Source organism: Squalius cephalus, assembly GCF_949319135.1.
Source record: "Squalius cephalus genome assembly, chromosome: 25".
Classification (NCBI taxonomy): domain Eukaryota; kingdom Metazoa; phylum Chordata; class Actinopteri; order Cypriniformes; family Leuciscidae; genus Squalius; species Squalius cephalus.
In genome coordinates, this window is record NC_137146.1 from 22,824,556 (window position 1) to 22,849,686 (window position 25,131).

The 25,131-nt window shown below is 38.1% G+C and overlaps 1 protein-coding gene across 2 annotated transcripts in view; it reads left to right on the top strand.

The window, feature by feature from the left end:
- The window catches only part of dpp6a (dipeptidyl-peptidase 6a), a 352,775-nt gene that overhangs the window by 267,111 nt on the left and 60,533 nt on the right, over positions 1–25,131 (top strand). For both annotated transcript variants that reach the window (XM_079863854.1, XM_079863853.1), the window contains exons 4-7: positions 16,204–16,298; positions 20,012–20,086; positions 23,748–23,800; positions 24,432–24,513. In XM_079863854.1, coding sequence (XP_079719980.1) covers positions 16,204–16,298; positions 20,012–20,086; positions 23,748–23,800; positions 24,432–24,513 — 305 coding nt within the window. The remainder of the gene's footprint in view (positions 1–16,203; positions 16,299–20,011; positions 20,087–23,747; positions 23,801–24,431; positions 24,514–25,131) is intronic.

A 25,131-nucleotide genomic window follows, 5' to 3' on the forward strand; every position in this document is an offset into this window, starting at 1 on the left:
ATTTTTCTATGGTGCACACTTGGGATGTTTGGACCCCAGACAATAAAATATTTTTTAAAATAATGTTTTGAACACATGTAGCCAACTTTTTAAACACTTTATTATTATTATTATTACCTCTATATGTGTTGTAAAATCACTTTAAAGAAGATTGTCACGGGACGGGGCAATCAAAGAAAGCAGGCAGAGATGAAGGATCCAAATGCAGGGAGATTTTAATGAAAATAAACAATCATAATATAAGTCAGGAACAAAATAACACTGAGAAAAACAAAGAGCACACGGGGAACTGGAGACACCTGCATGACATCAAACAACGACCGACAGAGAACCAGAGAAAACAAGGGCTATTTAAACAGAGGGGTAAACAAGCTTAACAAGGGAAAATGACACACCTGGAGCAGACTAATGAAAATGGAAAAGACTACAAAACTACAACCTGGCCACAAGAGAAACTACAACATAAAAGTCCCACAGAGCACAAGACACAGAAGCAGATCTGACAAAGATCTACTTTTCTCATTTTCATTCATGGAGATATGGAAAATGACTAAATGATATAATTACCACTATAACCAGTACATAGGAGCATTTGTGAGCATGTTTGCCATCGCCACTTCCTAATGTAGTTATTTTCATGTTTTGCTTTTTGATTTATCATAAAATAGCTATAATAACAAATTATCCATTCTAATAAGTAAATAATGCATTAAATACTTTTAAATGTTTTGATTTAAAATAAAATAAAAAATAAAAATATAAAAGGACATGTGAAAAAGCATGCATTAAAAAATTATATTTAAAGCTTCTAAAAGTACCCAGCCTTGTTTGCTTATTCTTGTCTATGTTGCTGCAGGTTTATTAGTCTGCAGTTACACTAAAGAACTTAATGCACTGGTCTATTTTGTCAAATGTTTGTCTCGTCCGTTGCTACTCTTAACACTGTCAGTCATAGCAATTTCAAGAGCGACTTGCAGAACAATGTAGCGGATTCACTCCCGTAATTATATATATTTTTTCTTGGCAATTTGGCGTGCAGTTTTCATACTCTATGCTTTGCCCAACCTGTTTTATAAAGGCCCACCCACTTGAACAATAATGCACTGCAGTACCAGATTACAGTAATTACATACTACTGATGTATTATTAACAGTAAACCAGACTATTCAAATGTTGAGCAAGAATCAGCCAATCAGTTTGTGCCATGTAGTAAATGATTTGTGATGCGATCTGGGAAAACCCACCACATGGTGAAATTTTACCTATTACAGGTTTAGATATCATATGGAAGCTGGTTAGCCTGGGTGCCAGCCCGAACCCCGCCCACAACATTTTTTGGTCGGGAAGTTCGGTCTGGACTCGATCCATTGAGGAGTAATTATGCTCGGCTCCTAGAAGGCCGAGCCAATCAAATTGCCAGGGCGGGCTTTAATCAGTGATGGACAGATGATCTGCGGTTACGTAATCACCCACGTCACCAAAGAGCGCTTGATTTGAATTAGTTTACAACAAAGACGACTGCAGCAGGAGAATTGAGATTTCACGAGTTCACACTTACAAATAAGTCAGATAGAATAAATGCGTAGGCTATATGAGATGTCACGAGTTCACACAAATAAGTAAGATAGAATAAATGCGTATATGACGTGCTGTCCGAGGAGAGGGCTGTGGGCTCGGTAGCCATACTCCCCCCATACTCGTGTTCCTGGTTGTGAGAGAACAAGACAAGAGTGAGGATTCGGGGTGGTGGAGGGACCGAGGGATGCTGAAAAACTGTCAAGGAGTGTTAGGTAAGTTGACAGAGTGAATATGCTTCCTCGGTAACGTTAGACATGGTATTGTTTGATGACAAGTTGATTGGATTGATTATTTGAACGTGCTCCTCCCGAACTTTGTTTATGAAACATCATGTGTAGATTCCGCCATCGCGTCTGTTATAGAAGATATCCACAGCGCATTCATTTTAAAAGAGGAACAGAGAGCAGCGCCCACGACATTTTGTTGGTTGAAAATATGAATGAAGAACATGCGTCATTTACTCCGTTGTTCTGATTGGTTGTAGGTCTATCCAATTGAGTGCAGAGCTTTTTTTTTTCCTGGATCGGTTGAGACACGCCCCATAATCAAATTTCTATGGAGCGGTATCAGACTCACATTCTGACTAGAATATGAGTATGACGAAGTCAGGCTAGAAGCTGGTATCAAGCCCTTTCCAAATCTGTTTTTATTTTTATCATAGCTTGTTGGTAGCAAAAGTTATGTTTATCTGAAGTCGGCCGATCGCTATGATTTTCTGGAACGGAGTTTTGAGAAAAACAGGTTTAATTAACTGTCACCGTCGAGACGCTTCTTGTCCATCTCGCGATTGTTATAAAACTGCGTGACGTTATAGTTTAAACAGGATTGGCGCTAAATGCGCACTATACACATTCACTGTACATGTATGTGGTTTATTTTAAAGGTAAACTATCTGTAGTGTTAAGAGACGGACAGGTGTATGGGATATACGGCGATTGGTTTTTTTTTTTCACCTCTGCCGGGCGTTAGAGAAAATGGTCGCATAGAATGCATTAGAGAAAGAGAGTATTTTCAGCTTGACACTATAAATCGTTGTTTTCCTGCACTAAACAAGGGAATTTTGCCAAGATAAAATTATAAGATATTTTCAGAGATAAGAAAAAAGATGTTAGAATAATAATTTAATGGAAAAAAAATTTGACAAAAAAAACTGACATTCAAACTATTTTGGAATTTACTGAAAACGGCCCAGCGCGACATCCGACGGGTTTTCCCAGATCGCATCACATTTGACTGCTAGCAGATTGCATGTAAAGGACCAATCAGCCTGCACCATAGAGTTTCATGACTGAAATAGTTGTAAATAAACTAAAATTCAAAGCAAAATGACAGGTAACTTTGCACAATTACCCTAACAGTGTGTGTTAACACTTACATTTTCAATTTTGAATGTATGCACTAAATAAACTTTAGTTTGACATAATGACCCCATTTACTCAAACTCTGGCTTTCCTGTAGGCTTTGCAATTGTCTATGTGGATGATCTTGTATATCTGACCATTGTGTGTTTTCAACTTTATGATGGACAGCCATGGCTGTATAATAAAGCATCATGTTCTTTAATGTGGCTGCTCGGGGCACGCTTCCCTGTGGTTAGCTGGCTCGCTCTCTGGGTTCCGACAGCAGGTGGTGAAAAATGGGCTGCACGGTCGACCTTGATCAGCATTGCTGATAACTATAAATCACAGAGAAAACAGCCATTCAAGGCAGGCAGGAGGCATTGGTGGTTCTGTTATATTACAGCCTGTCTGCTTTGGAGAAGGAAGGTGAATGTGGCAGGCCTTCCCTATGGATACGCGGCTCAGATCAGGATATGTGAAGTGACATTGGTGCATTTCAAGAGGCTGAAGATGTGATTTACACTGATTCAGTTATACATGCGGTAATGCCTTAGTGAGGTCAGATGTTGTAGTCAGATTTGGTTCATTTCAGTCAAATCAATCTTCAGTGGTTATTTCACTTGATCATTTAATAAATAATTCTGAATGTTGGCATAAGGTCAACATGAAATTGAAATCGACACTTATATTTTCTTAAATATTTTCTCGTCTTATTTTCTTCGATTCATCAGTGCATGTTATTCCACAGAAAATGTGTACACTTATTTGAACCTCAGGCATCAGTAATGAATTAATACATTAATTAATTAATAAATAAATAAATAATAGAAAATGATTTTTAAATTGATGAAATTTCAGTAGGCAAAAGCGAGATTAACTAAATCCTAAATTAAATGTCACAACAGATTTAATATATCTGCATCCAACGGCAGTAATTAAAAGCCTGCTGTCCATCATTTTCCCTATATGCAAATTGTGCTCATGATGCTTTTATAATGATGAACCAGACCAGTGAAGCGTGACATCTGGACCGGACCCAAAATTATTTGTTTAAAGCTTGTTTTCCAGTGAGGATTAGACTTTGAAATCAATTGGAAATCAATGGAACAGGTATCTACTAGTCATGCATTAACTGACATGATATACTGTATAATGCTAAAAATACTAAATTAGGAGTAACATATTTTTTTATATAATATTTAGATACACTTTATTTTATGGGTGTTGTTTTTACAATGTAATTTTACTTTTAAGTACTATATTAATAGAGTAATATTAATTAACTACATGTACATACTATAGAGTTAGGGTAGGATTCGGGTTTGGTTTAGGGTTAGTTGCATTTAATTATGCATAATTTATAGTTAATACTATAGTAAATGCCTGTAATGTGTAACAAGGACACTGGACAGGAAGGATATTGTATCATTGCATTCAGACCGAAGCAATGATTGGACAAATATTTTTTGATCCTAAGACTTCCACAGAAAATATAGTATGCCATTTTCTTTTATATTTAGACCACCTCTACTTTTTAAGTAGATTTCAGACACTTGATCCTTGTTTTGTTCATTGAGTTAACTCAGTATAGGCCACATTCACACATCAGAAGAATATGGTTGTCAGTCCTGTATTTAAGTCCTTAATACGGTTGTGTTCACACACAGTTCAGTTATTTTCAAGAGTGACAACCGCATTCTATGACGAACTTACATCTGTAAATTTTCAAGACTCACAACCACATTCTCAGAAATCCCATGATGTGTGAACGGAACCGGACTGGACAACTAATTGTCTGTGCAAGAGTGCCTACCGTGTGTTGCGGGTTTTCATGTGTGTTTTTGGTAACTTACAGTGACGGAGATATGAGCTGTGTGTCATCTGAAGGTTTTAAATCCATTCACTGTTCTCCAGCAGAGTTGTCCCCGTCAGTTTTGTGTTCTACTTGTGACTCAAATGCTCTGCTCTCCACCCAAATATAAAAGCTGCTGTCGGTTAAAGAAGATTTCATGGATGAACTCGTGGCTCGATTGGACTCAAAAGTGATATGACTTTTCAGTTGTACGGACGTCACTATCTTTGACATTACTTTGGTTACTGTCTGTATGATTACTAGCATTAGAATACAGGCTTGACTCCCGTTGCACGTTCATACAGACAGTTTTCGAGACACTACTCTTAGTTGTTTTTTGAACGGGGTTTAGAGACACATACCTGTAAGTAAATGTGGCTGTCAAAATAAAAAAAAACTGACAGTGCGAGAGTAGCCAGTTCAGTTTGCTCATTGTCCGGTGTTGGCTGTGCATAAGCACACTGTTACGTTGCTTTCTCATTGTTGATACTACTTTTTTTTCATAAACTGACTGCTGCATTTAGATCCCCTACGCTCACCTCATCTTCTTCCTCAGCCTGAATGTGACGGTTACATTAAATTAATAAAAGCATTATTAATACAATGGAGAGGTAAATAACAACAGTGCACACACTTGTGCAGTAAACATGGTACAGAATGTGGCAATTAGCAATCACATTTTCTCACAAAAAGATCAGATCAAATAAAAACCACAGATCAAACAATTTGACAACACACTGAGCTTTGGATTTTGTTCTCTCACTGTCTTGATTTGTTGGATTTGTTTCACAAGGTGGAATTACATCATAAGGGGCTTTTGCACCGGAGGAACCTTTTTATAGTTCCTAGAACTATTGGCGGAAGTACCCGGATTTTGGCGTGTTCGCACCGCAGGAACTAGGAACGATTTTTGGAGGAACTAATTTAGTTCCTACTTCAAAATAGGGTCTAAACCAGCAGTATAGGAACTACTAGTGACATTAGTGTACGCTGATTGGCCGAACGCACGCGAAACACCAACACCCGCCATTTAAAAAAAAGCAGCGTAAACACAGATTATAGCCTATATATTTACTCCAGAAACTAACTCTATGAACATGGAAAACTGATAGATTGGCCTCTTGACCTTTACGCTAAGGAGAGAATCCAACGCAACTTTGAGGAGACCAAGCCAAACATGATTATGTATTTCTGCTCAGCTAGCAACACTGGACATCAACCACACGGCATATGCTAATGCCTTTTCATTTACTGTCTTTCTATAGCCGCATTTCCACTGAAATTACCTGGAACAATTTGTCCCAGGAACTTTTTTCCCCAGACCTGTCGCTGTCTGCTTTTCCATCGAGGTCTAAAGTACTGTGAAGATTAGGCAAATGAGTCTGGTGACATAGGACTGCACACTACTTTTCAGTTCCCGCTGGATGTCATCTTCTGAATTTAAGCTTAATAAAGTCAACAGATTTTTAAAAAATGGTGGATGAAATAAAATGCTGCGTGGAGTCAACCAATCAGAATGCTGCATGAACTCAGCCAATTAGCATGTTGAGCACCCAAGTCCCATCCCCGAAAGTTCCTGAACTTTGAAAAAGTACTACCTCTCAAGCAGGGACTTTCTAAAGGAGAATTTTTTACCCGGAACTTCATTTAGACCCTGGTTCCTGCGGTGGAAACACACTGAGCACCACCCTGAAGTCCCTAGTTCCTGGGGAAAGTTCCTGCGGTGGAAATGCGGCTTTTGTATCCACCTTATTCCTGACGAGCTTACTGCGTTGTGAATTATGGGGGGCACTTCCAGTTTGGGAAACTTCCATTCAAAAAGACTGAAACTAATCATTTGAAATCATAAGGTTGCCCTACAAATAAAGCTTATCCGTCAGTTTGACTCAATGAGCTATCAGTTTTCTTTCATGTTTTATTTAAGAATAACAAGAGAATAACGTAACACTTGGTATTTTAACATGACATGTTATAACAAGAATATATGGCAAGAGCTCTTTTCAGTCACTGCATTTTTTTCCTCATGATTATTTTCTTGTTTCCTTTTGCATTCCGCTGTAATAGTATGAAAAAGGTCAACATTAACTGCACATTTGTGGTCTGTTCGCCCGATTTAATTTACGATATATGCCATTATAATTCACTGGAATGCATGAAGAATCTCTCTTTTTTTCTCCTCAAATCCTCACCTCTCTTTCTCCCCAAATCCTCACCTCTCTTTCCAGGTTTGTTTTCACAGGTAAATACAATTTATTACCTGTCAAAATGACTGAAATCACTTTGAAATAGTATCACGCAATGCTGAAGTAAATACATTTTATTAATTATTATTAAAGCAACGTATGTTATATAAAACAGATTACCACAGTGATATTTAACCGTCTGATTTTGCTGTGGAAAGATTCACGCTTTTGGGGTTATTCATGGTCTGTTGAAAGTACCTTGTTGATGCTTTTACACTTTTAAATGTCCTTTTAATGTTCAATTGTTGAAGGGTGAGTAGAATAATGTAATGTCATTTACACAGTTTAAAAAATATATATTATTGCATCCATAGAGCTTGTCTTTCACTGATTGTTTACAACTTAACGGAAGTTACACACATAATTCGCGCAAAGCATCATGGGGCGTAGGAATAATGTGGATAACAGTTATATCTAATAATGTATTAGACAGGACTGTTAGACAGATCATAAACTAGTGAACACAGAGAATGCGAGCACTGTGTTCTCAGGCTCCGACTGGTGTTCTCAGTGCCGTCAAAATAAAGGTCAAAACAACAAGTGCGGCTTACGTCACTTCAGAGCTTCTTCTGGCGGTGCGAATGCAACCAGGAAAATGTTCCTAAGGGAACCATTAGTTCTCTGGAAAGTGGCTAGTTCCTGGAACTACCTGGTGCAAAAGCCCCTATAAAGGCAATGAAATATTCAAGTTTTTATATATATATATATATATATATATATATATATATATATATATATACCCATATTTAACAAAGGAAATTTGGTAACACTTTATTTTACATGTAATAACTATAAATTATGCATACTGTAATTACATGCAACTAACCCTAAACCACACCCTAATCCTAACCATATAGTAATTACCTGTGGTTAATTATTATTACCCAGTACTTAAATGTATAACTACTCTGTAACAAGAACACCTTAAAATAACAGAAAAAAAAATATTGTTATTGTTATTATTTGTTATTACACAGAGACAGAAATAATATCATTGTACTAAATACCAAATGCAAATAGCACATGGTACTTACATTGTTTAATACTACCAAAGTTTCACCATGGCATATGTCCAAAAAGCCATGAAAATGCAATACTTTCAGGTTCAGTGATTTGATTTACATTAATTCCAATTCTGTATGATATGACACCAGGATCGGTGGATCGCCTTTAATGTGAAAGCATTTTGAATAATTTACAATTGCATTTCTTTTAATAGCTGTCCTGAGCCAGAGGGCAGCTGAGGTTTAACGTGGATTTACAGCACAGCAAATGTCCTTTCTTCTGCGGCTCACTCTGTTTCTCCAGCCATTGCAGACACCTCTGCCCCTGCTTGCAGCAAATTACCTGTACAAGAAGAAGAAATCAATTTAATCAGAAGCGATTAAGCAGGAGCTGGAGCCGAAAGAAAAAGTTGCATTTGTTACATAATGACCAGATTTTCATTCCCTGCTCAGCGTGAAGCGTCTTTTAGCACATCACAGTCTGAGTACTGCTCAGGTGCATTATATATGGCAGCCTTTATTTGTGTTCTAGAAACATCCTACTGAGATGTTTTCAGTATTTGCTTAGGAAAAATGCTTGGGTGTAAAAATTGAGCACCCCCTTTTGCAAGCAGCATTTCATATTGTCTTTGAAATAAGAGTTAAAGTGCACTGATGAATGAGCTGACAAGCTTTTATGGTAATCTGAAATATTATTTAATGTCATTTTAAATTAAACTTAAAAAATGATTTTATTAAAAATTAATAAAAAAATTAAACTACTCTCTTGTATTTTAATTAGTGCTGTCAATCAATTAAAAAAATAACGAATTAATCACACATTTTCTGTAATTATCACGATTGTTCACACCTAACATTAAAATGTTAATTATAATTATATTTTAGACTGTATAATTTCACATTGAAATCTAGAAACAACATAAAGAAGGTATATTTTAAATATTTGCTTATTGACCTCTTTTACTAAGTACTATGAAAGAAGGCCAGTATCACCGATACCAATACTGCTACTGATGTATATGGATTTTTTTCTCAGTATCTAGGGATGAAATTAGTAATTATAACAATTCAACATTACAGTATGATTGAGAACCATCATTTTTAACATTAACATTTAATAGGCTTTAAAAATATAACTTTTAATTTAAAGGGGTGGTTGATTATGATTTCACTTTTCTAACTTTAGTTAGTGTGTAATGTTGATGTTTGAGCTTAAACAACACCTGCAAAGTTGCAACGCTCAAAGTTAAAAGCAAAGGAAGATATTTGCTTTTAAAGAAATCATTTTTTAAGGACTACAACAAACGACTGGTAGGGACTACACAACATTCCTCCCGGGTTAGTGACATCACCAACCCTAAAATCTACATAAACCCCGCCCCCGGGAACACGTAGTCCATGTTGAGAAGAGGAAGAGTTGTTGTAGTAGAGCACATTTTTGAGTCTGCTCAAGCTGTCGCATCCGTCTTTTTCACATGCAATACAGTACGTAACACCAATGCAATAGCATGTCACTCTGTAGGCATCTTACAACAGTTCCCACACGAGCGATTTTATAGATTATCATGAAAGAATATGCTAATCAAAGACTTGAAGATAGTTAACTCCACATCAGCAACATAAATTCATCAACAAACCATTCAGAAATGTCCTGTTGCATTCTACGTTGTCACTTCTTCTTGAGTCTCTCCATCATTGTCCGACTCCAGTTTAAACATAAAAGGCAGAACAGTTTCTGACATTTCAGTGCATGTCTGTGAGGTAATCGGGGCTGCTAACACACACACACACACACACACACATACACACACACACACACACAGGAGCTGTTGAAGCGCCGCCCTCTGTGCAGGGAGCAGCAGCTCATTTGCATTTAAAGGAACACAAACAAAACGACACATTTTTGCTCATCCTCAAAAAGGGACACTTTTAACATGCTGTAAAAAATAATCTGTGGGGTATTTTGAGCTAAAACTTCACATACACACTTTGGGGACATCAGAGACTACATCTTGTGAAAAGGGGCATTATACCACCGCTTTAAGTGAACTTCCTATAAATCAGCTGTGCCTTCAATATAGCAGGGCTCAATGCTAAGAATTTTTCCTATTGGTCCAGTCGAGTACTGATTTTTACCTGCTCTGCAAAAAATATATAGATTAATCCTTACTAAAGCTACAAAGGTTATTCAGTCAAGAGCTGTGAGTTGTTTTTTGTTGTTTGATTAACATTAATGGCAGACAGCAGCAGGTATATTAGGCTGATGTGTGTTTCTGTCCATTCAAGCCTGAAAAAGAGCTCAAAGCGGTTCTGGCGGGCTGTCTGGGGCAGGTTTCGGGTGAGTGAGCACAGAGAGACGCAAATTTCACAGACATCGCGCCAGTATATCTTTGAGTTCCCTTTCAGTCGAGAACGTCATACGTAGTCGACGTCGAATGAATGGGATCATGCTAGGGAGCCTGTCTTCTTCGAGCATGTTAGAACGAGCCAATGTGCGTGGGCATAAATACAGAAGCAGATGCACGCACCACTTGTCTTTCGCTTCGGAGCCGATCGGTCTTCACGTCGATGTCTCTGAAGAGTGTTGTTATATTACAACGAGCGAGTGTGTTGGTGCCTCTTCTAGGAAGACTCTTCCAGCTGCTGGTGATTCTACAGCGCGAGTGCAGCGGTGATCGCGAGCTTTGAGCTCTCAACTGCTGTTTTAAATGCATCAAATTTCTGTGTTTGTTGATGGCTGGTTAGAGGGCGGAAAAGTGAGTGCTTCACTGTTTCAGTTCACTGTTCGGTGTTACCGCGGTCATTCCCTTGTGTGCTCCGGCACTGGTGAGAGTTTTTCACTTCCTGAAAGAGCAACACGGGTGTGTTTGCGTCTTTTTCAAGATGCCTTTCCACCCGTGCGTTTCTGGATGCGATCGTTCCCTGTCCCCCGCTATGGATGGTCACAATGGTTGTATCACGTGTTTGTATTATATATGTGTATATAATGTATGTGTATATATGCAGCACGTCAAAGCAGCTTTTGTGGATAGTTTATGTTCTCATTGCGAGGATATGACTATCGTGGTGTTGAGATCAAGACTCGCCTTCATGCGTGAAGCTGGAGTCCCCATAACCACGCCCCGCTACGGCGCCGTGTGGGATGGGTGATCAGAGGATCATAGTGAGGCTTCCCCGCCCGGTTACCAATCCCTGTGGGCCCCTCACTCCTCTATCACATCGCAGCCGGTGGAGCCCCGTTGAGCACGCTGGTCCCTCTGTAATGGACCAACCAGCCGTTTCATTCGGGCCTCTCCAGGGGACAGGATGCCGATTGCAGCATCGGAGGGTGAGCTGACCTCTGGAAATGATGACTCGACTGCATGTCTCCCTCTGGGAGTGTAACGTTGTCCCGAACAGTCTCAGTTGGATGATTGGTATCTCGGGACGGGCCGCGCTGGTTCTCAGCTCGCCGCCCCAGTGCCTTTCTTTCCCGAATTGCATGGAGAGCTTACCAGGTTGTAGACAGCACCTTTCTCTGCCAGAAACTGCCTGAATAAGCTTTTCCCCCCTCACTACCCTTGACGGAGGAGCGGTGAAGGGTTGTGACTAAGTGACAATAAAGGCTACTACTGCCCGGTCATCCGCCCAGTCCATATGTGTATCCCCCACGTTACCTCCCTTCGAGCAGGATGTGGTTTCCGCAGCGTCCCTTCCTTCCTTGTCAGGGTACGCTTGCAGTGGTCCTGTGGAACAGCAGTCGACTTCCCTCACCCTTCTCCGCCTTAGAGTTGCGGGGGGACTTGAGGCTTTTACCCAGGCACTGGAAGGTGGCAGCTCTAGTGGCGTTTTCCAGGGTTAAAGATCCCATTCAGTCGACGTTGACTACGTCTGACGTTCTCGACTGAAAGGGAACGTCCTGGTTGCGTGGAACGGAGGACGAAGTCCCTTTGCCACTATAGCCGGACCACCGCTGACTCCGAGTTCCGCTCGGCTCCTCAGCGAAAAACAAGTGGTGCGTGCATCTGCTTCCGTATTTAAGCCCGCGCGGCGGGGCGGAGTCTCACGCACGCCAATGCGCGCATTGGCTCGTTCTAACATGTTCGAAGAAGACAGGCTCGCTAGCGTGATCCCATTCAGTCGACGTCGACTATGTCGTCCGTTCCCTGTATGCAACCAGGACGTTCTCTTTTGCGTATTATCGCACTTGAATGGTTTAAAAGCACTTGAATGAATGATAGCATGCCAGGAAAAAACGGATGCTGTGTAAATAGCCTTAACTATTTTTTAATGCGTTAAAATGAAGGGAAAAAAAAATCACAAAATGAACACCTTAATTTTGACAGCCCTAATTTTAATGTATTTAACATTTGTGATTATGAAGTTTCAATTTAGTACATTTAAAATATATCAAATTTAAATATCAAATAACACATTACAGTTAGAGATTCAATTACTTTACTCGTGCTTTAGTATGTTAGTGAACACATCAAAATAATTGTACTTCTTTAAAGCATGACAAAGGATTAAAACAATGATTTAAAATGTTAATTTGACATGAGTACATGGTGCATTTTTAGAAGTGTACTTCAGTGTGTTAAGAAACTTAGTCATGAAAGTGTACTCTTTAAGTATACTTAAGTAGCCTTTTATTTCATTAACATTATATTATCTGCAAGTACACTTTTTAAAATATACAGTATATATACTTTTAAAATTTGACAATCAGTACAATTGTGTATCCAGTTTGAACAGTACTGTGTTAATTACTGAGGCTTTAATTAAAATGAATGTGTTTATTTCAAATTTGCGTGGGCTTACAGATGTAACTGTTGGCATCCATGTTTCTTGTTTACAGCTGTGTGATGCCAAAGTACTGGTTACCATTATCACAACCATCACTAGTTTGGACCCATTGGACTGACTTATTTATTTTGCACTCACAGAATGATAGGTTAGGGGATTGTCATCCACAAATAAATGTGGTTGTCACTCCTGAAACTTTATAGCATGTACATAGCCAACATGTATCAGCCAGACAGGCAGAAATAAAGTCCTGCTGTCAGGTGGAGATATGCGGGAAAACTCAGATCAGAGAAAAAACCTTGTCCTGGAACAAATTGAGACCGAAAGGACTGATAAAGAAAGAGCAGGGTAAAGAGAGATAAAAGGAATCATGCTTAAGGGTGTGTAAGAGAGGACAAGAAGGGCAACGAAAAACAAAAGAAAGCCAAGGTGAGTGAGTTAGTGAATTATGCCCTGAAGAACAAAGAAGCAGAGTGAAGGTGAGTGCTGTGTTTGAGTGAGTGACCCCAGGCTCCACTGCAGGAAGTGCTTTGTGCCAGTTCCTACTGCTCGCCTCCATCAAAAACAGAGAACGCAGGAGAGAAGCTGGGTTTGCAGAGGCCAGGAGATTCAGAGATCACGATTTTTACAGACAGGAAAAGAGAAAGTTGGTGAAGAGAAAGTTCTTCATAGCAAAAACAGACCTGAGGAAACAGAGAGCATATGTAATGACATATGAAATACTAAACCACCCACCTAGGCAACAAGTTTTTGTGATGGCTGTTCCAAACCACAGACACCAAAATAGTGCAGCCTTATAAATTTCCTTATTTTTCCCAAAAAATTAGGGCAGTGATGCTTGTATCCTTTTATGTATAAGGCAAACTCAGAAAAAGATTCGCGAAAAGTTTCATCCATGATGACAGACGGAGTCAAGGGAAATATCAATTTTAACAAGATTTGCATTTCCCAAAGGAAATACAAGTGTTTGCAAGGCAGCAAAATAATATTGTTGAAGGTTTAGGTGAGTTTAGCTTTAGTCTTTGCTCTATGTAAAGAAGTCAACTGTTGCAGCGATATAAATAGTTGTAAGAAAGAAATTACCAGTAACAATTCAGTGTGCAAACAAATGCATGAAGTCCATCACAATTCAATATGCAAATACTACAATAATCTAGGGATAGAATAGGCTACACTATACATTTAAAAATAAAGGCTTCAAAAGGAGGTTTCGCAGCATTGCCATAGAAGAACCATTTTCAGTTCCCCAAAGAACTTTCCAGTAAACAGTTTTTTTCCTTAGTGTGAAGAACATTTTTAAGAACCTTTTTCCACTATAAAGATCCTGGTGTGAATTAGAAAGGTTCCATGGATGTTAACTAAGGAAACACTAGCAAACAGAACTCAGGCAAACCGGAAAATAAAACCAAAACAGAAAGAGTCCGTTACTATGATTCTGTAACGATGAGGCAAGGACAAAGCGGAGAGAGAATCCACATGCAAGCACTACTTTAATAAAACAAACAGGTAATCCAGGGCAAACAACGAAACACGGAACTCAGGACAGGAACATGGAATAGGAAACAGCTACAAGCAACAAGCTACACAAGATAACAAGGGGGTGTGGTTAATCAGAAACACCCGGGAAGACTAATAAACAGGAAAAACTACAAAGGACTACAAAACATGGCACAGGACAGGAAATAACAAAAGTCCACACAAGACAGGAATCATGACAGATAGACGCAGAATCCAATTGTTTAGTTCAGACTATGATTCCATCAAGTCTAAGGATATCAAACGTGTGATATTTTGAGCCAATTTTAGAACATATATCCCGTTATAATGTGTACAGGGCACCCACCCAAGACCGCATCCAAATGCACTTGCCGCTTGGCTATTTTTTTTCTACAGTACTGCAGTCAGTTCTTGTGCATATGTGTTTGTTTTCATCTGTTATGTGTCTCCTAGCAGCGATGTGCCTGTTTCTGTATGAGTTTGTTGTGGTTGGAAAGAGTTGAATATCTGTGTGATCTTCAGTCATTTAGGATATGATTATGAAGTCAACAAGCTCATATGCCTAGTGTTTTAAAGTCTGTTCGCAATTTAAAATGTATGCATTGTATTCCAGCCTTTAGATCTGGGATGGTGAAAATTCTACCAATGTTTCTGGTTTAAAATGCATCTTTTTAAAAATATTATTTAAAAGTGGCAAACGTGAGATGAGTGTCAAAATCACTTCAGACCCCAACTTACCCAACATGAGTAACAGTAATTGTAGTATTATTGAATAATCTATTTGGGAAATTAGGAAATCTGATTTGGTTTTATTACAACCCCCACCCTGTCATTTTTTTAGAAATAAAGTACATAAGAAGCAGTTTCAAGCAGCGAGTGGAATGATCTATGAGTTAGCGACAGGGACTGAGAGTTGGGATGAGCTTAGAGGAGTTCTGAAGAATGAATGATGTGTGGAGAAGTGTGTAGAGCACACCTGTCTGAATGTGTGATGGACAGAGTGTGAGAGATGAATGAGAGCAGAGGGGAAGAGGACGCTTGATGAGGTTCTGATCTGATACGCATGGCCCGACATCAGGTCAGAGGAAAAGTGAGAAAGGATGGAATTTGTCAAGCAGACAAATTATTGTTCTGGCATCTTATCAGCTCGCCAGTCAATTTCAGGCATGGAAATACCAGAGCAAAGGGCACCTTTCTCCCAGCAATCACCATAAAATGAACAAATTTAACTTTCAGAGGAATACAACAACCATTAAAAGAAAAAGAAAAAAACATTCTTTATACTATTATAATTTATTATGCAGCGCATTAAACAACTCATGTTTTATGTCCATACCAGATTATTTACTTCATATTCATTCTATTTTGAACGTATCTACAGCAAAAAAACTAAATGTGACCGCAGCAATCTGACCCATTAGAACTTCTGAGCTTTCATTGCCTTCAACTTTAGCTATAATGTGATTGTGATGGTAATTGTGTCACCTCTTATCACCGATTAGTTATGCAAGCAAGATTAAAAAAAGAAGCCTTTGCGTACCATTCCGCTAATCCGCAATTAAAACTGGCAATGGGGCTGTTTGCTCACTTTGCGTTCTTCTCACTGAGGGCTGTGTGCTACATTCCAGACCTCTCAAAGAGCTTTTTGCTGATGCCCTTGCCAAAGTCATCGTCACATGTGGAAAGCCATAAAAATGAAAAGTTTTATCATTCCTTTTCAACTATCAGCCCCCCTGGTACAGCCAGAGAGCACTGAGGGGCACGTTCATGACTAGATTATTGACAGAGCTCAAGTGAGAGACGATCTAAAGCAACCTGATTAGAACTGTCAGGGCTCACACAATTTCACGAATAACTCATTTTTTTAAATAACTAACTCTCATCCTCTGATCCTCTCCCTTTAGGTAATGAGCTTCTGTATCGTACCCGTGAAGGTGATGTGGTCCGCTTTAACATGGAGACCAACGAAAGCACAATCCTGGTGACAAACAGGAAGTTTGTAAGTTACTGTCCTCCTTATTCTCCATCTCTTTCTTCTAAAATTGTGAAACCCTTTAAAGACATTAAAATCCAAGCTGTGTTTAACTGCTTGATAAAATGTTACTGCTCTTATTGTGCATGATTCATCAGTTAAGGTGATCCCAAATATGTATTAAGTCACTTAATTATGACAATAATGTCATAATGTGATTGCCTTACATTAAAAACAACTGTGTAATTAAATATATATTAGTTTACTATATCAGAACTGAATTTTGCACAGTATTAATAAAATCGCTGCAAGATATTTTGAGAAGCATTCACATTCAGCGCACAATTCTCTGTTACAAACCATAGATATCAGATCAAACAGCGCTGATGTGGAAACTAGGAGAAACATTATAGAAGTTTTTTCTGTCCACAAATCACTAACATTAGTCATGGATTTAATGTAGTAACGGTAACTGTAACCATGGTATTGTGGCAGAAATAGTTGAATGTTTATACATTATTCATTTCAGTGTTCATGCAAACTTTTCAAGGACTTTCAAGTGCATCACACTTTTTCCAGCACTTCAAAGCACTAAATATTATCCAATTTAAATCAAATTTTTAAAGTGATGACATTACATGTACATTATTACATGTAGCATTATTTTAATGCAGGTGTCTCCAACCCTGCTCCTGGAGGGCTACAGTCCTGCAGATTTCAGCTCCAACCCCAATTAAACACACCTGGACCAGCTAATCAAGCTGTTCAGGGTTGCTTGATAATTACAGGCAGGTGTGTTGGAACAGGGTTGGACCTAAAGTCTGCAGGACAGTAGCCCTCCAGGAGCAGGGTTGGAGACCCCTGTTTTAATGTAACATGTATGCTGTGTTTTCACTTTGTTTTTTTGTTTTTTGGGCACTGTCCTGTTTACTTGTGTGCCCTGTCATTTGACTTAGTTTTCCTAGTCTGGATCTGTTTGATTCATTACACCTGTCGTCCAATTAATTAGCTTATTAGTTCCCTCATTTGTTCTAGTATTTATACTCTCTGCGCTCTTGCCGTCTTTGCCTTGTCTAGTCCTGAAATTTGTTTTCTTGAGTATTTTTTAATTAAAGACTGTTTCCTAAATTATTTGTGTCATGCACTTTGTTCAGAATAACTACCCGTGACAGATTTATTTATACATTATTTAAAGAATATTTTTTTCAGCACTTTGCCAAAAAAAGGATAAAAGTTGTTAAATTTCCATTTGATTACATTTTGAAACATTTATATAATTGTTAGTTGTATGCATTATTTCGATAATATATTTGTATTAAATCATAAAAAGAAAAATAAATATTTTCTGAATAAAATACATTTCATAGGACTCTATTATTCTTAAAAAGTTTTATAAATTATTAATGAAAAAATAAGTTATTAATGTAATCCATAATCAACTATTAAATTGAATTGATTAGTTATTGAAATTTGAATAAACAAAACAAACAAATGGTTTCAAGTGTGTTATAATAAAGTATTTGTTCAACCAAAGAAACCTGTTTTCATTCATTTAACGGTCATTTTAACCCCCTGAGGTCGGCTATCGCGCCGGCGCGATAGGCTAGTTTTTTTTCGTATGAGTGCAAAAAATAAAATAAAAAAATATATAAATTTTTATCTTATATGCTTGTGTTATACATCAATCGATCCTGTTTAGTGTGTATTTTTTTTGTGTATGCTCATAATAAAAACAAAGTGTTGTGCTTTTCGCCAAATAAAGAAAAATAAACATGATGCGAGTTCTGCCTACTCTCCGTCAGTGAAGTCAATTCTGAAACGCGTCCGAAAATGAACTGTAACTCAGCGAATACTCAGTCAAACAGGCATACAGTCACACAGGCATGAAGCTTGAATTATCTTCTTTCAAATGAAGTAATTTTTATAAAAAACAAATATTCACAGTTTATATAATATGTATGTAAAGAGAGAGATGTCAGTCGTTCTCATCTCAGCTAATTAAGTTTTAATGTGACTCCGCCTACGGAGACCGCGCTATTCAAACGCAAATGTGAGGCGATCCATACAAACCTGTGAAACGCCCACATCCGCTGGATAAGGCCGGTGAAACACTGGATGCGTGGCGTAAGCGTCTCAGCTGCGTGGCGTGTCCGTTTTTATTTCTGCTCCCATCCATGTTAACAGTTTAGAGTTTGCACACTGCCTGTGTGAGACGCGCGTCTCAGGTGCGGCACGAGCCGCGTGGAAAACGCGTGCATTCTAGAAATAGAACCGACGCCTATTTTTCACGCGACACGCAAGCGTCTTGGAAGCGTTTCCATGCAAAATTGAATAGGAAAATCTGTTTATTTGTCATTTTGACACGAATACATATTAATAAATGTCCTTTTGATGTTTAAAAGTGTCTAGGTTTTGACATAAATGCAAATATAAATGTAATTTTACAAAATATGATCGATTTTCAAATACTGCTGTATTGAATGAACAGCTTTTAGCAAACTCTATTGCTATACTGAGATGAGGAATATATACTGTATGTGTTTTGTCAAAAATAAAGTCATCAACTAACTAATGAATCCTTTACTTTGAAATACGTATGATAAAATGTATACTTTAGTTTTGAAAGACGTTGACTAGTTTTGAAAAGATTATAAAGTATGTATGTGCATGCATATATATATGTGCGTGTGTATATATGAAGAGTTCAGATGCAAAAGCCTCTAAATGCCATCTGAAATTTTCTCCTAGAATGATCATTTTTATGAAGCTTGTATATTTAAGTTAGCTATAGGTGACACGTCACCTGAATGAATGGCTCATTAAGTATGCAGGGACGTAGTCTCACCAGGTGTGAACTACTACATATGCATGATGCTGTTGGAGCGTTTACGCCCCATCCGCATATTGGCTTTCCAAACTAAAAGTGTTTCACAAAACTAAAATCAATGTATCGTTTTTTTGTGGATGATTAGGCAGGATGATTTTCATATCATTTTGAAGAAAAAACACTAGGCGATGAAATCCATTAGTCAAAAGTCTTATTGCCACATATTTAGTATGTGTTTTGTGGCCTTATTTCAGAAACTTTAGTTTTTAGTTTTTTCAATAACCACGCATAAACATTATTCTCTCAAAAATGCAGACATGTACATTCTTGTTGCTCACATATTATGGTAGCCCTGTTTGTGCTAAATAGTGTGTAATTTTTTTTTGCCATTAATATGTTTATAAGCAACTGAAAAAAGCACAAATGTCAGGGCATGTCAGAACATCTCAAGGACCCCAAAAACACCCCAGACCCCAGAGGGTTAACTGATGATAATAATAATAATGACTGATTGTTTAATACCGTGATATTTTCGGTTAACATACCGTGAAAATCACATACCTTTACAACCCTTCTCTGCAGAATAAATTACTCCACCGTGTCATACAACAGATCATTGCGCTGACACTTCTGTTGTTTTTAATAGAGCTGAAAGCATCCATCATTAGAGCAATGTTCTGTGTAGCTCATTAACAGCCTCAGATCGTTAAAGTGGGGCTGGCAGGATGCAAAACAGTGGAGGAAAGGACAAAGAACATGATGTTTGTTCAGAATCAAAGAGTTGCAGCTCTGATTAATGCCACACTCTCTCAGTGTCTGCGCAATGCAATCTATCACAGTCATTTAAGGAATAAGGGTAATGAAACTATGCTTGTTAAAAGTCTCATATACCTTTTCTCTGTTCACTTTCCAGGAAATGTACAAAGCCAGCAAATATGAGGTTTCCCCAGATATGAAACTCGTTCTGCTGGCCTACAACGTGCAGCCGGTGAGACCTGTGTTTATTTGGGTGTTGCATGTGTGTGTTGAGATGAAAGTAATCATGGCACGATGTGAAAGGGCCGCCACACTCCAACGCCTTGCCAGAACCAAATACACCCCGCTGGAATGATAGAAACCGAGCACACATTCTCTCTCTCTCTCTCTCTCTCATACACACACACACACACCTACTGCCAGCTGAGAGAAAGAAGGACAGAGTCTGTTTTCACACTTGGTTTGATTGGTTGGTCCGAACTCAACTTCTATTCCACCCTCTCTTTTCATATTGTATTATACAGTGTGTCTCTGAACTCTGATTGTGGGAATTAGCCGCAGGTGTTGCTAGCTAGGTAACAATTCAAGAGGAGACGCTCCAAAAAGTTCCCAAAGTAATAGAAATCCTGGAAATAATAGGGAATTTTAGTGAACTGCCATTTCCAGATTTAGAAATGAATAAGTTAAAATATATAGGACATTAATATATTATAGTTATGTTCAGTTTCAAATGATTTAATTTGCTTACAATTAATTGTATTGACCATAAATTATTTTTAACCGATTACATGGAAAAGTCATAGTCGAAAGAAAATATTGTACTCAGGAATGGATTATACTATTATACAGATACTGTAGATAATGTGTTATCAATAGCAGTTCACTTTCATAAATTTGGTCAAATTGTCTTTTATAGTTTTTTATCTTTAAAACTACCTGTACATTTTATTTGTTTATTTTAAAATAAAATATTTAAATTGTTTTATTATTAATATTTGACTACTAACATTCCGATCAGAAGCGCATTTACACTTGTCTTTTCAATGCGTATGTGGACAACATCCGGATACAGGTCGCATGGTAATGCCAAGTGTAAACGCAGCCTTAGAAACATGAAACAAAGACAACACAGACAAGGCTGCCAGGGCAGAACCCTGACACATTATCCATGTCAAAGATGTTACTGAATGTCTTTTCATTTCAGATCAATCCTGCCATTTATTTTGTGTAACTCTTATTTTTCAGTTTAATTTAAAATATTTAAAATTAATAGTTTATGTTTTAGTTTCAGTGTTGGACAAGAACCCTGTTCCAAACCACAATGTTCAAGCTAAAGGCCCCGATATACTCACGGCAAAGTTCTTTTTCGTTCTTATTATTAGGGGTGAATTCGAAATGTGTAACATGACCAGTGAAATACTGTTAACCAACGTCCAATGCTGCTCACACTGCTGAGAGCGATGTTTAGATGAACATGTAATTACGTGTTACACGCTCTCCTTTCAATTACAAAATAAACACACAACAAAAATTACAACGGTGAGAAACAGCAATTTAGAAAGCATCTGATCATAGCGATCACAGCTCTGCAATTCACGTCAAAAAACAAAAAAGTCACGTCACATGTATTTATATAGCACAATATACAATAGATTGTTTAAAAGTAAGCAGCATTACAGTATTAAACATGAAAAAGCTGCGTCAATTTCTACTATAAAGCTGTTCTCCAGTACATGTTTTTACTCGTCTGACCTTGACGGACAGAACAGAAGAAATGAACCGGAGAGGATTTTCATGTCAAAGAAGGCGGAGTCTCGGAGCCACACCCACGTTGTTACGTCATCACCAAGGACCAATGGTAGTTTGAAGGTGTTTGTTCAGCCAGAGCAAACTATTCCAGACAGTTTGCTTTGCCAAGCTGTTTTGAACTCCCAAACAATCTTCGTTTTGTCCTGATTTCAAGCCTGATTTCGCTTGAAGTATATATCGGGCCTTAACACACAGAAGATTCCTTGCCTTGCTGCACACCTGAACATCTTCCACAACTAACCAGACTGCTTTCATGCAGAAAACAAATGTTGAAAGCACAACCACTGAAGGTCTGAGCAGCAGGTGATGAGTTAGTTTGATCAGGGCAGCTGTTGTTACAGAGCTGAAGAGACGGAGGAGAAGGTGTCATAGCACTGGGACAGCGACACCAGAGCACTTCACACACACATGACCAGAAAGAGTGAGCTAAAGGAAAGAGTGTGAGCGCTGCCTCTAGTTTGTTATTCAGTGCCCGTCTCAACATGAGCTTGATTGATGACAACCTCGTCCCCCAGCTGTCATTGCCTACGCACGCACACACACTCACACACTCACATTCATAACGCCCCCTTCACAAAGCAGCTCTCCATCTCTCAGCATCTGTAAGACATAGGGTGATGGTGAGTACAGGTGTTGAATGTTAATCTTTGACAGTATTAACAGCTCTGCTACAGCACACGTGTCAAGCTCACGTCAGTGCTGAGCATATGCTGCGGTCAGCCCTCTGGCTCACACACAGATGTTGACACTGTCCTCAGAGAGCAACAACAGCGCTCCTGCCTTCTTTAACAACGGTGGATTAGCGTTGTATTAAATTAGATAGTTCAGGCTCTGAAATCTGATTGTGACCACACATAAGTTGAATTATATTATTACTGCACCAAGATGCAGCCTACAGAGAGGATAATGTAATGTGTGGAAGAGTCATTTAGTGGTCAAAAATGTCAAAGATGTTATCAAATGTCAAAGGAACCATTCCTCCATAATCCTGCTCCAAACCACAATATTCAAGTTAAAACAGAGAGGATTCCTTGTTGCACACTTAAGTTCAGGAAACATCTTATTAATTTTCGTGGTAGTTATTTACTAATGTTTTTGAAGAATATTTATATGATTTTCAACAATCGTTTAAATTAAAGCATGCTTAATGGAATTATTTTTATTTTATAATATAATGTAAAAAGTAATAATCACATTTTTAATATATTTTCAATGTAAATATATACATTTAATTTATAATGAATTTAAATAATTATTGGGGGCTGTATCATATATTGAATATTAAGGAATAATAATAAAGCACTTAATAAGGTTTTATTTTCAAGAATTGTATTACTTTAGCTTTTTTCTTCTTTATTATATCAGCACAGATGTACCAACCGGACATGTCTGACTTCAGAAACTCAAAAAAATATGTATGTTTGCAATAGAAATGTATTCAAGTCATTAAATCTTCATTGTATTTTTGAGGTATGTTTGAATTATTTGATAGATCCAGTGATTTGCGCAGGAAAACAGTATTCATATTGAATACTGAAATTCTACTTTTGTACTGTTAATTGAAAGTGACATGTGAAGGCCAAGTATGTGCACACACATTAGGAGTAGTAAGTAGTGAACACACACACACACACTGCATAGCGTGACACACTCAGAGCAGTGGGCAGCCATTATGCTGTGACACCCGGAGAGCGAACTGGGGTTAAGTACCTTGCTCAAGGGAACCTCAGTCATGTCCTGCTGGTACTGGAATCAAACCAGCAACCTTTGGGTTACCAGTCAGACTTGTTAACCATAAGCCCACGAATTGTGTTATTTATCAAACATTAGTGTCATTTACATTCACCATAGCTGTTCCGGCATTCGAGGGGCGTGTTACTGTTATATTACTATGGTAAAAAAAAAATCTACCCTCTTTACGTTTGGGCTAAAATCACCCTTTAACTGTGGTAAAATTACTGCAATGCATAGCCTCTCAAATGTTATTGCTACTAGAGCTTTGTTGGCGCTTTTAGTGCAAGTAAGTGCTGTTCTCCAACAGTTTAATTTCTCTCTGTTTGTGTTTGTGTTGTTCAAACTCTCAGATTTACGAGCACTCCTTCACTGCGGACTACATCATTTGCAGCCTGGAAACTCCGTAAGTTGCTGAGCTCATATAACAGTCGCATTAGTTTACAGAATCCATTTGTCATTATACAACCGAGGAAAACATCGATGCAGCGTTTTGCTGCTCAATTCATGTGTCAAAGCCACTCAGAGGACTGTATCTTTCCATTCTGCTACCATGTGGTCATACCAACACATCTGTCCTGTGATTAGCACAGAGACATACAGCTCGTGTCACCTGTAATTTTTGGGCCTTTGTTGCACAGCGCCTTTATAACAAGCAGCAGAATAAAGCATCTATATTTATGAGCTCTGTCAGATGGAACAGATGCTGACACAGCGCTGGGCCGCTGCTCCAGCCGGATTTAACAGCACACTGGGATATACTATCACTGTTAGATTTCCTGCCACAGGAATTCCCTCGTGGTGCTTTATTCGCCGTGCTGTTGTGTTGGGCTGTGTAGTACACTGCGATGAAATCAATATCTGTTGGCACACGCTCCACTGCACCACATAGAGGAAGTGTTCTCTGTTAGCCCTCTGAAGGCATGAATGTTTGACTGATTGCCTGTCAGTTTGTCTGGGTCAGAATGGTCAACTAGTCCACTTGTCATTCCACCACCAACTAGTTGATTAGTAATGTCTTTGCTTCTCTTTCACAGGGAAACGTGGATCCTGAACCCTCCAGAAGTGCGAAACGCTCACCTGCAGTATGCAGGATGGGGACCGCGAGGCCAGCAGCTGGTAAACATGACTTTTCCCACACTGTAAAAACTAATTTACTGTAAAAAGCTGTGGTTGCCAGAACTTTTCCATAGCAAAATATAAGGTTTTACAGACAAATTTACAGTTAAAAAGCAGGGTTATTATCCCTAATTAGACCTAAAACCATTAAAAGCATTTTTGTTCATTGAAATAAAGCTTAAATAAAATAAAATATACAGTAAATATGAAAGAAAAAGAAAATGAGAAATGTTGTCTTTGCAGCTAACTGAATGTGTTGATTACTGTTAATTGTGTTAATGATGAAGCACTAAAATTACTAATTGGAAATAAATAAAAACAAAAAATATAAAAATAACATGAAATTAAATGAAAAGTATATTACTAATATTAAATTAAATCAATAGTAATAGTAAACCTAAATAGTAATGTTAAAAAAAAAAACTAATAAAAATGACACAAACAATAAAAATACTTAAAGTGAAACTTAACTTAAAATGAGAAGTGAAATTTGTATAATATAATTCTAAATATTACTGCAAAATGTAATATATATAAAACAAAATTTGCACTGTTTAAAAATCATACATTCCATTAACTTAGGGTGTATTCACACCTGCCTCGTTTGGTTCGATTGAA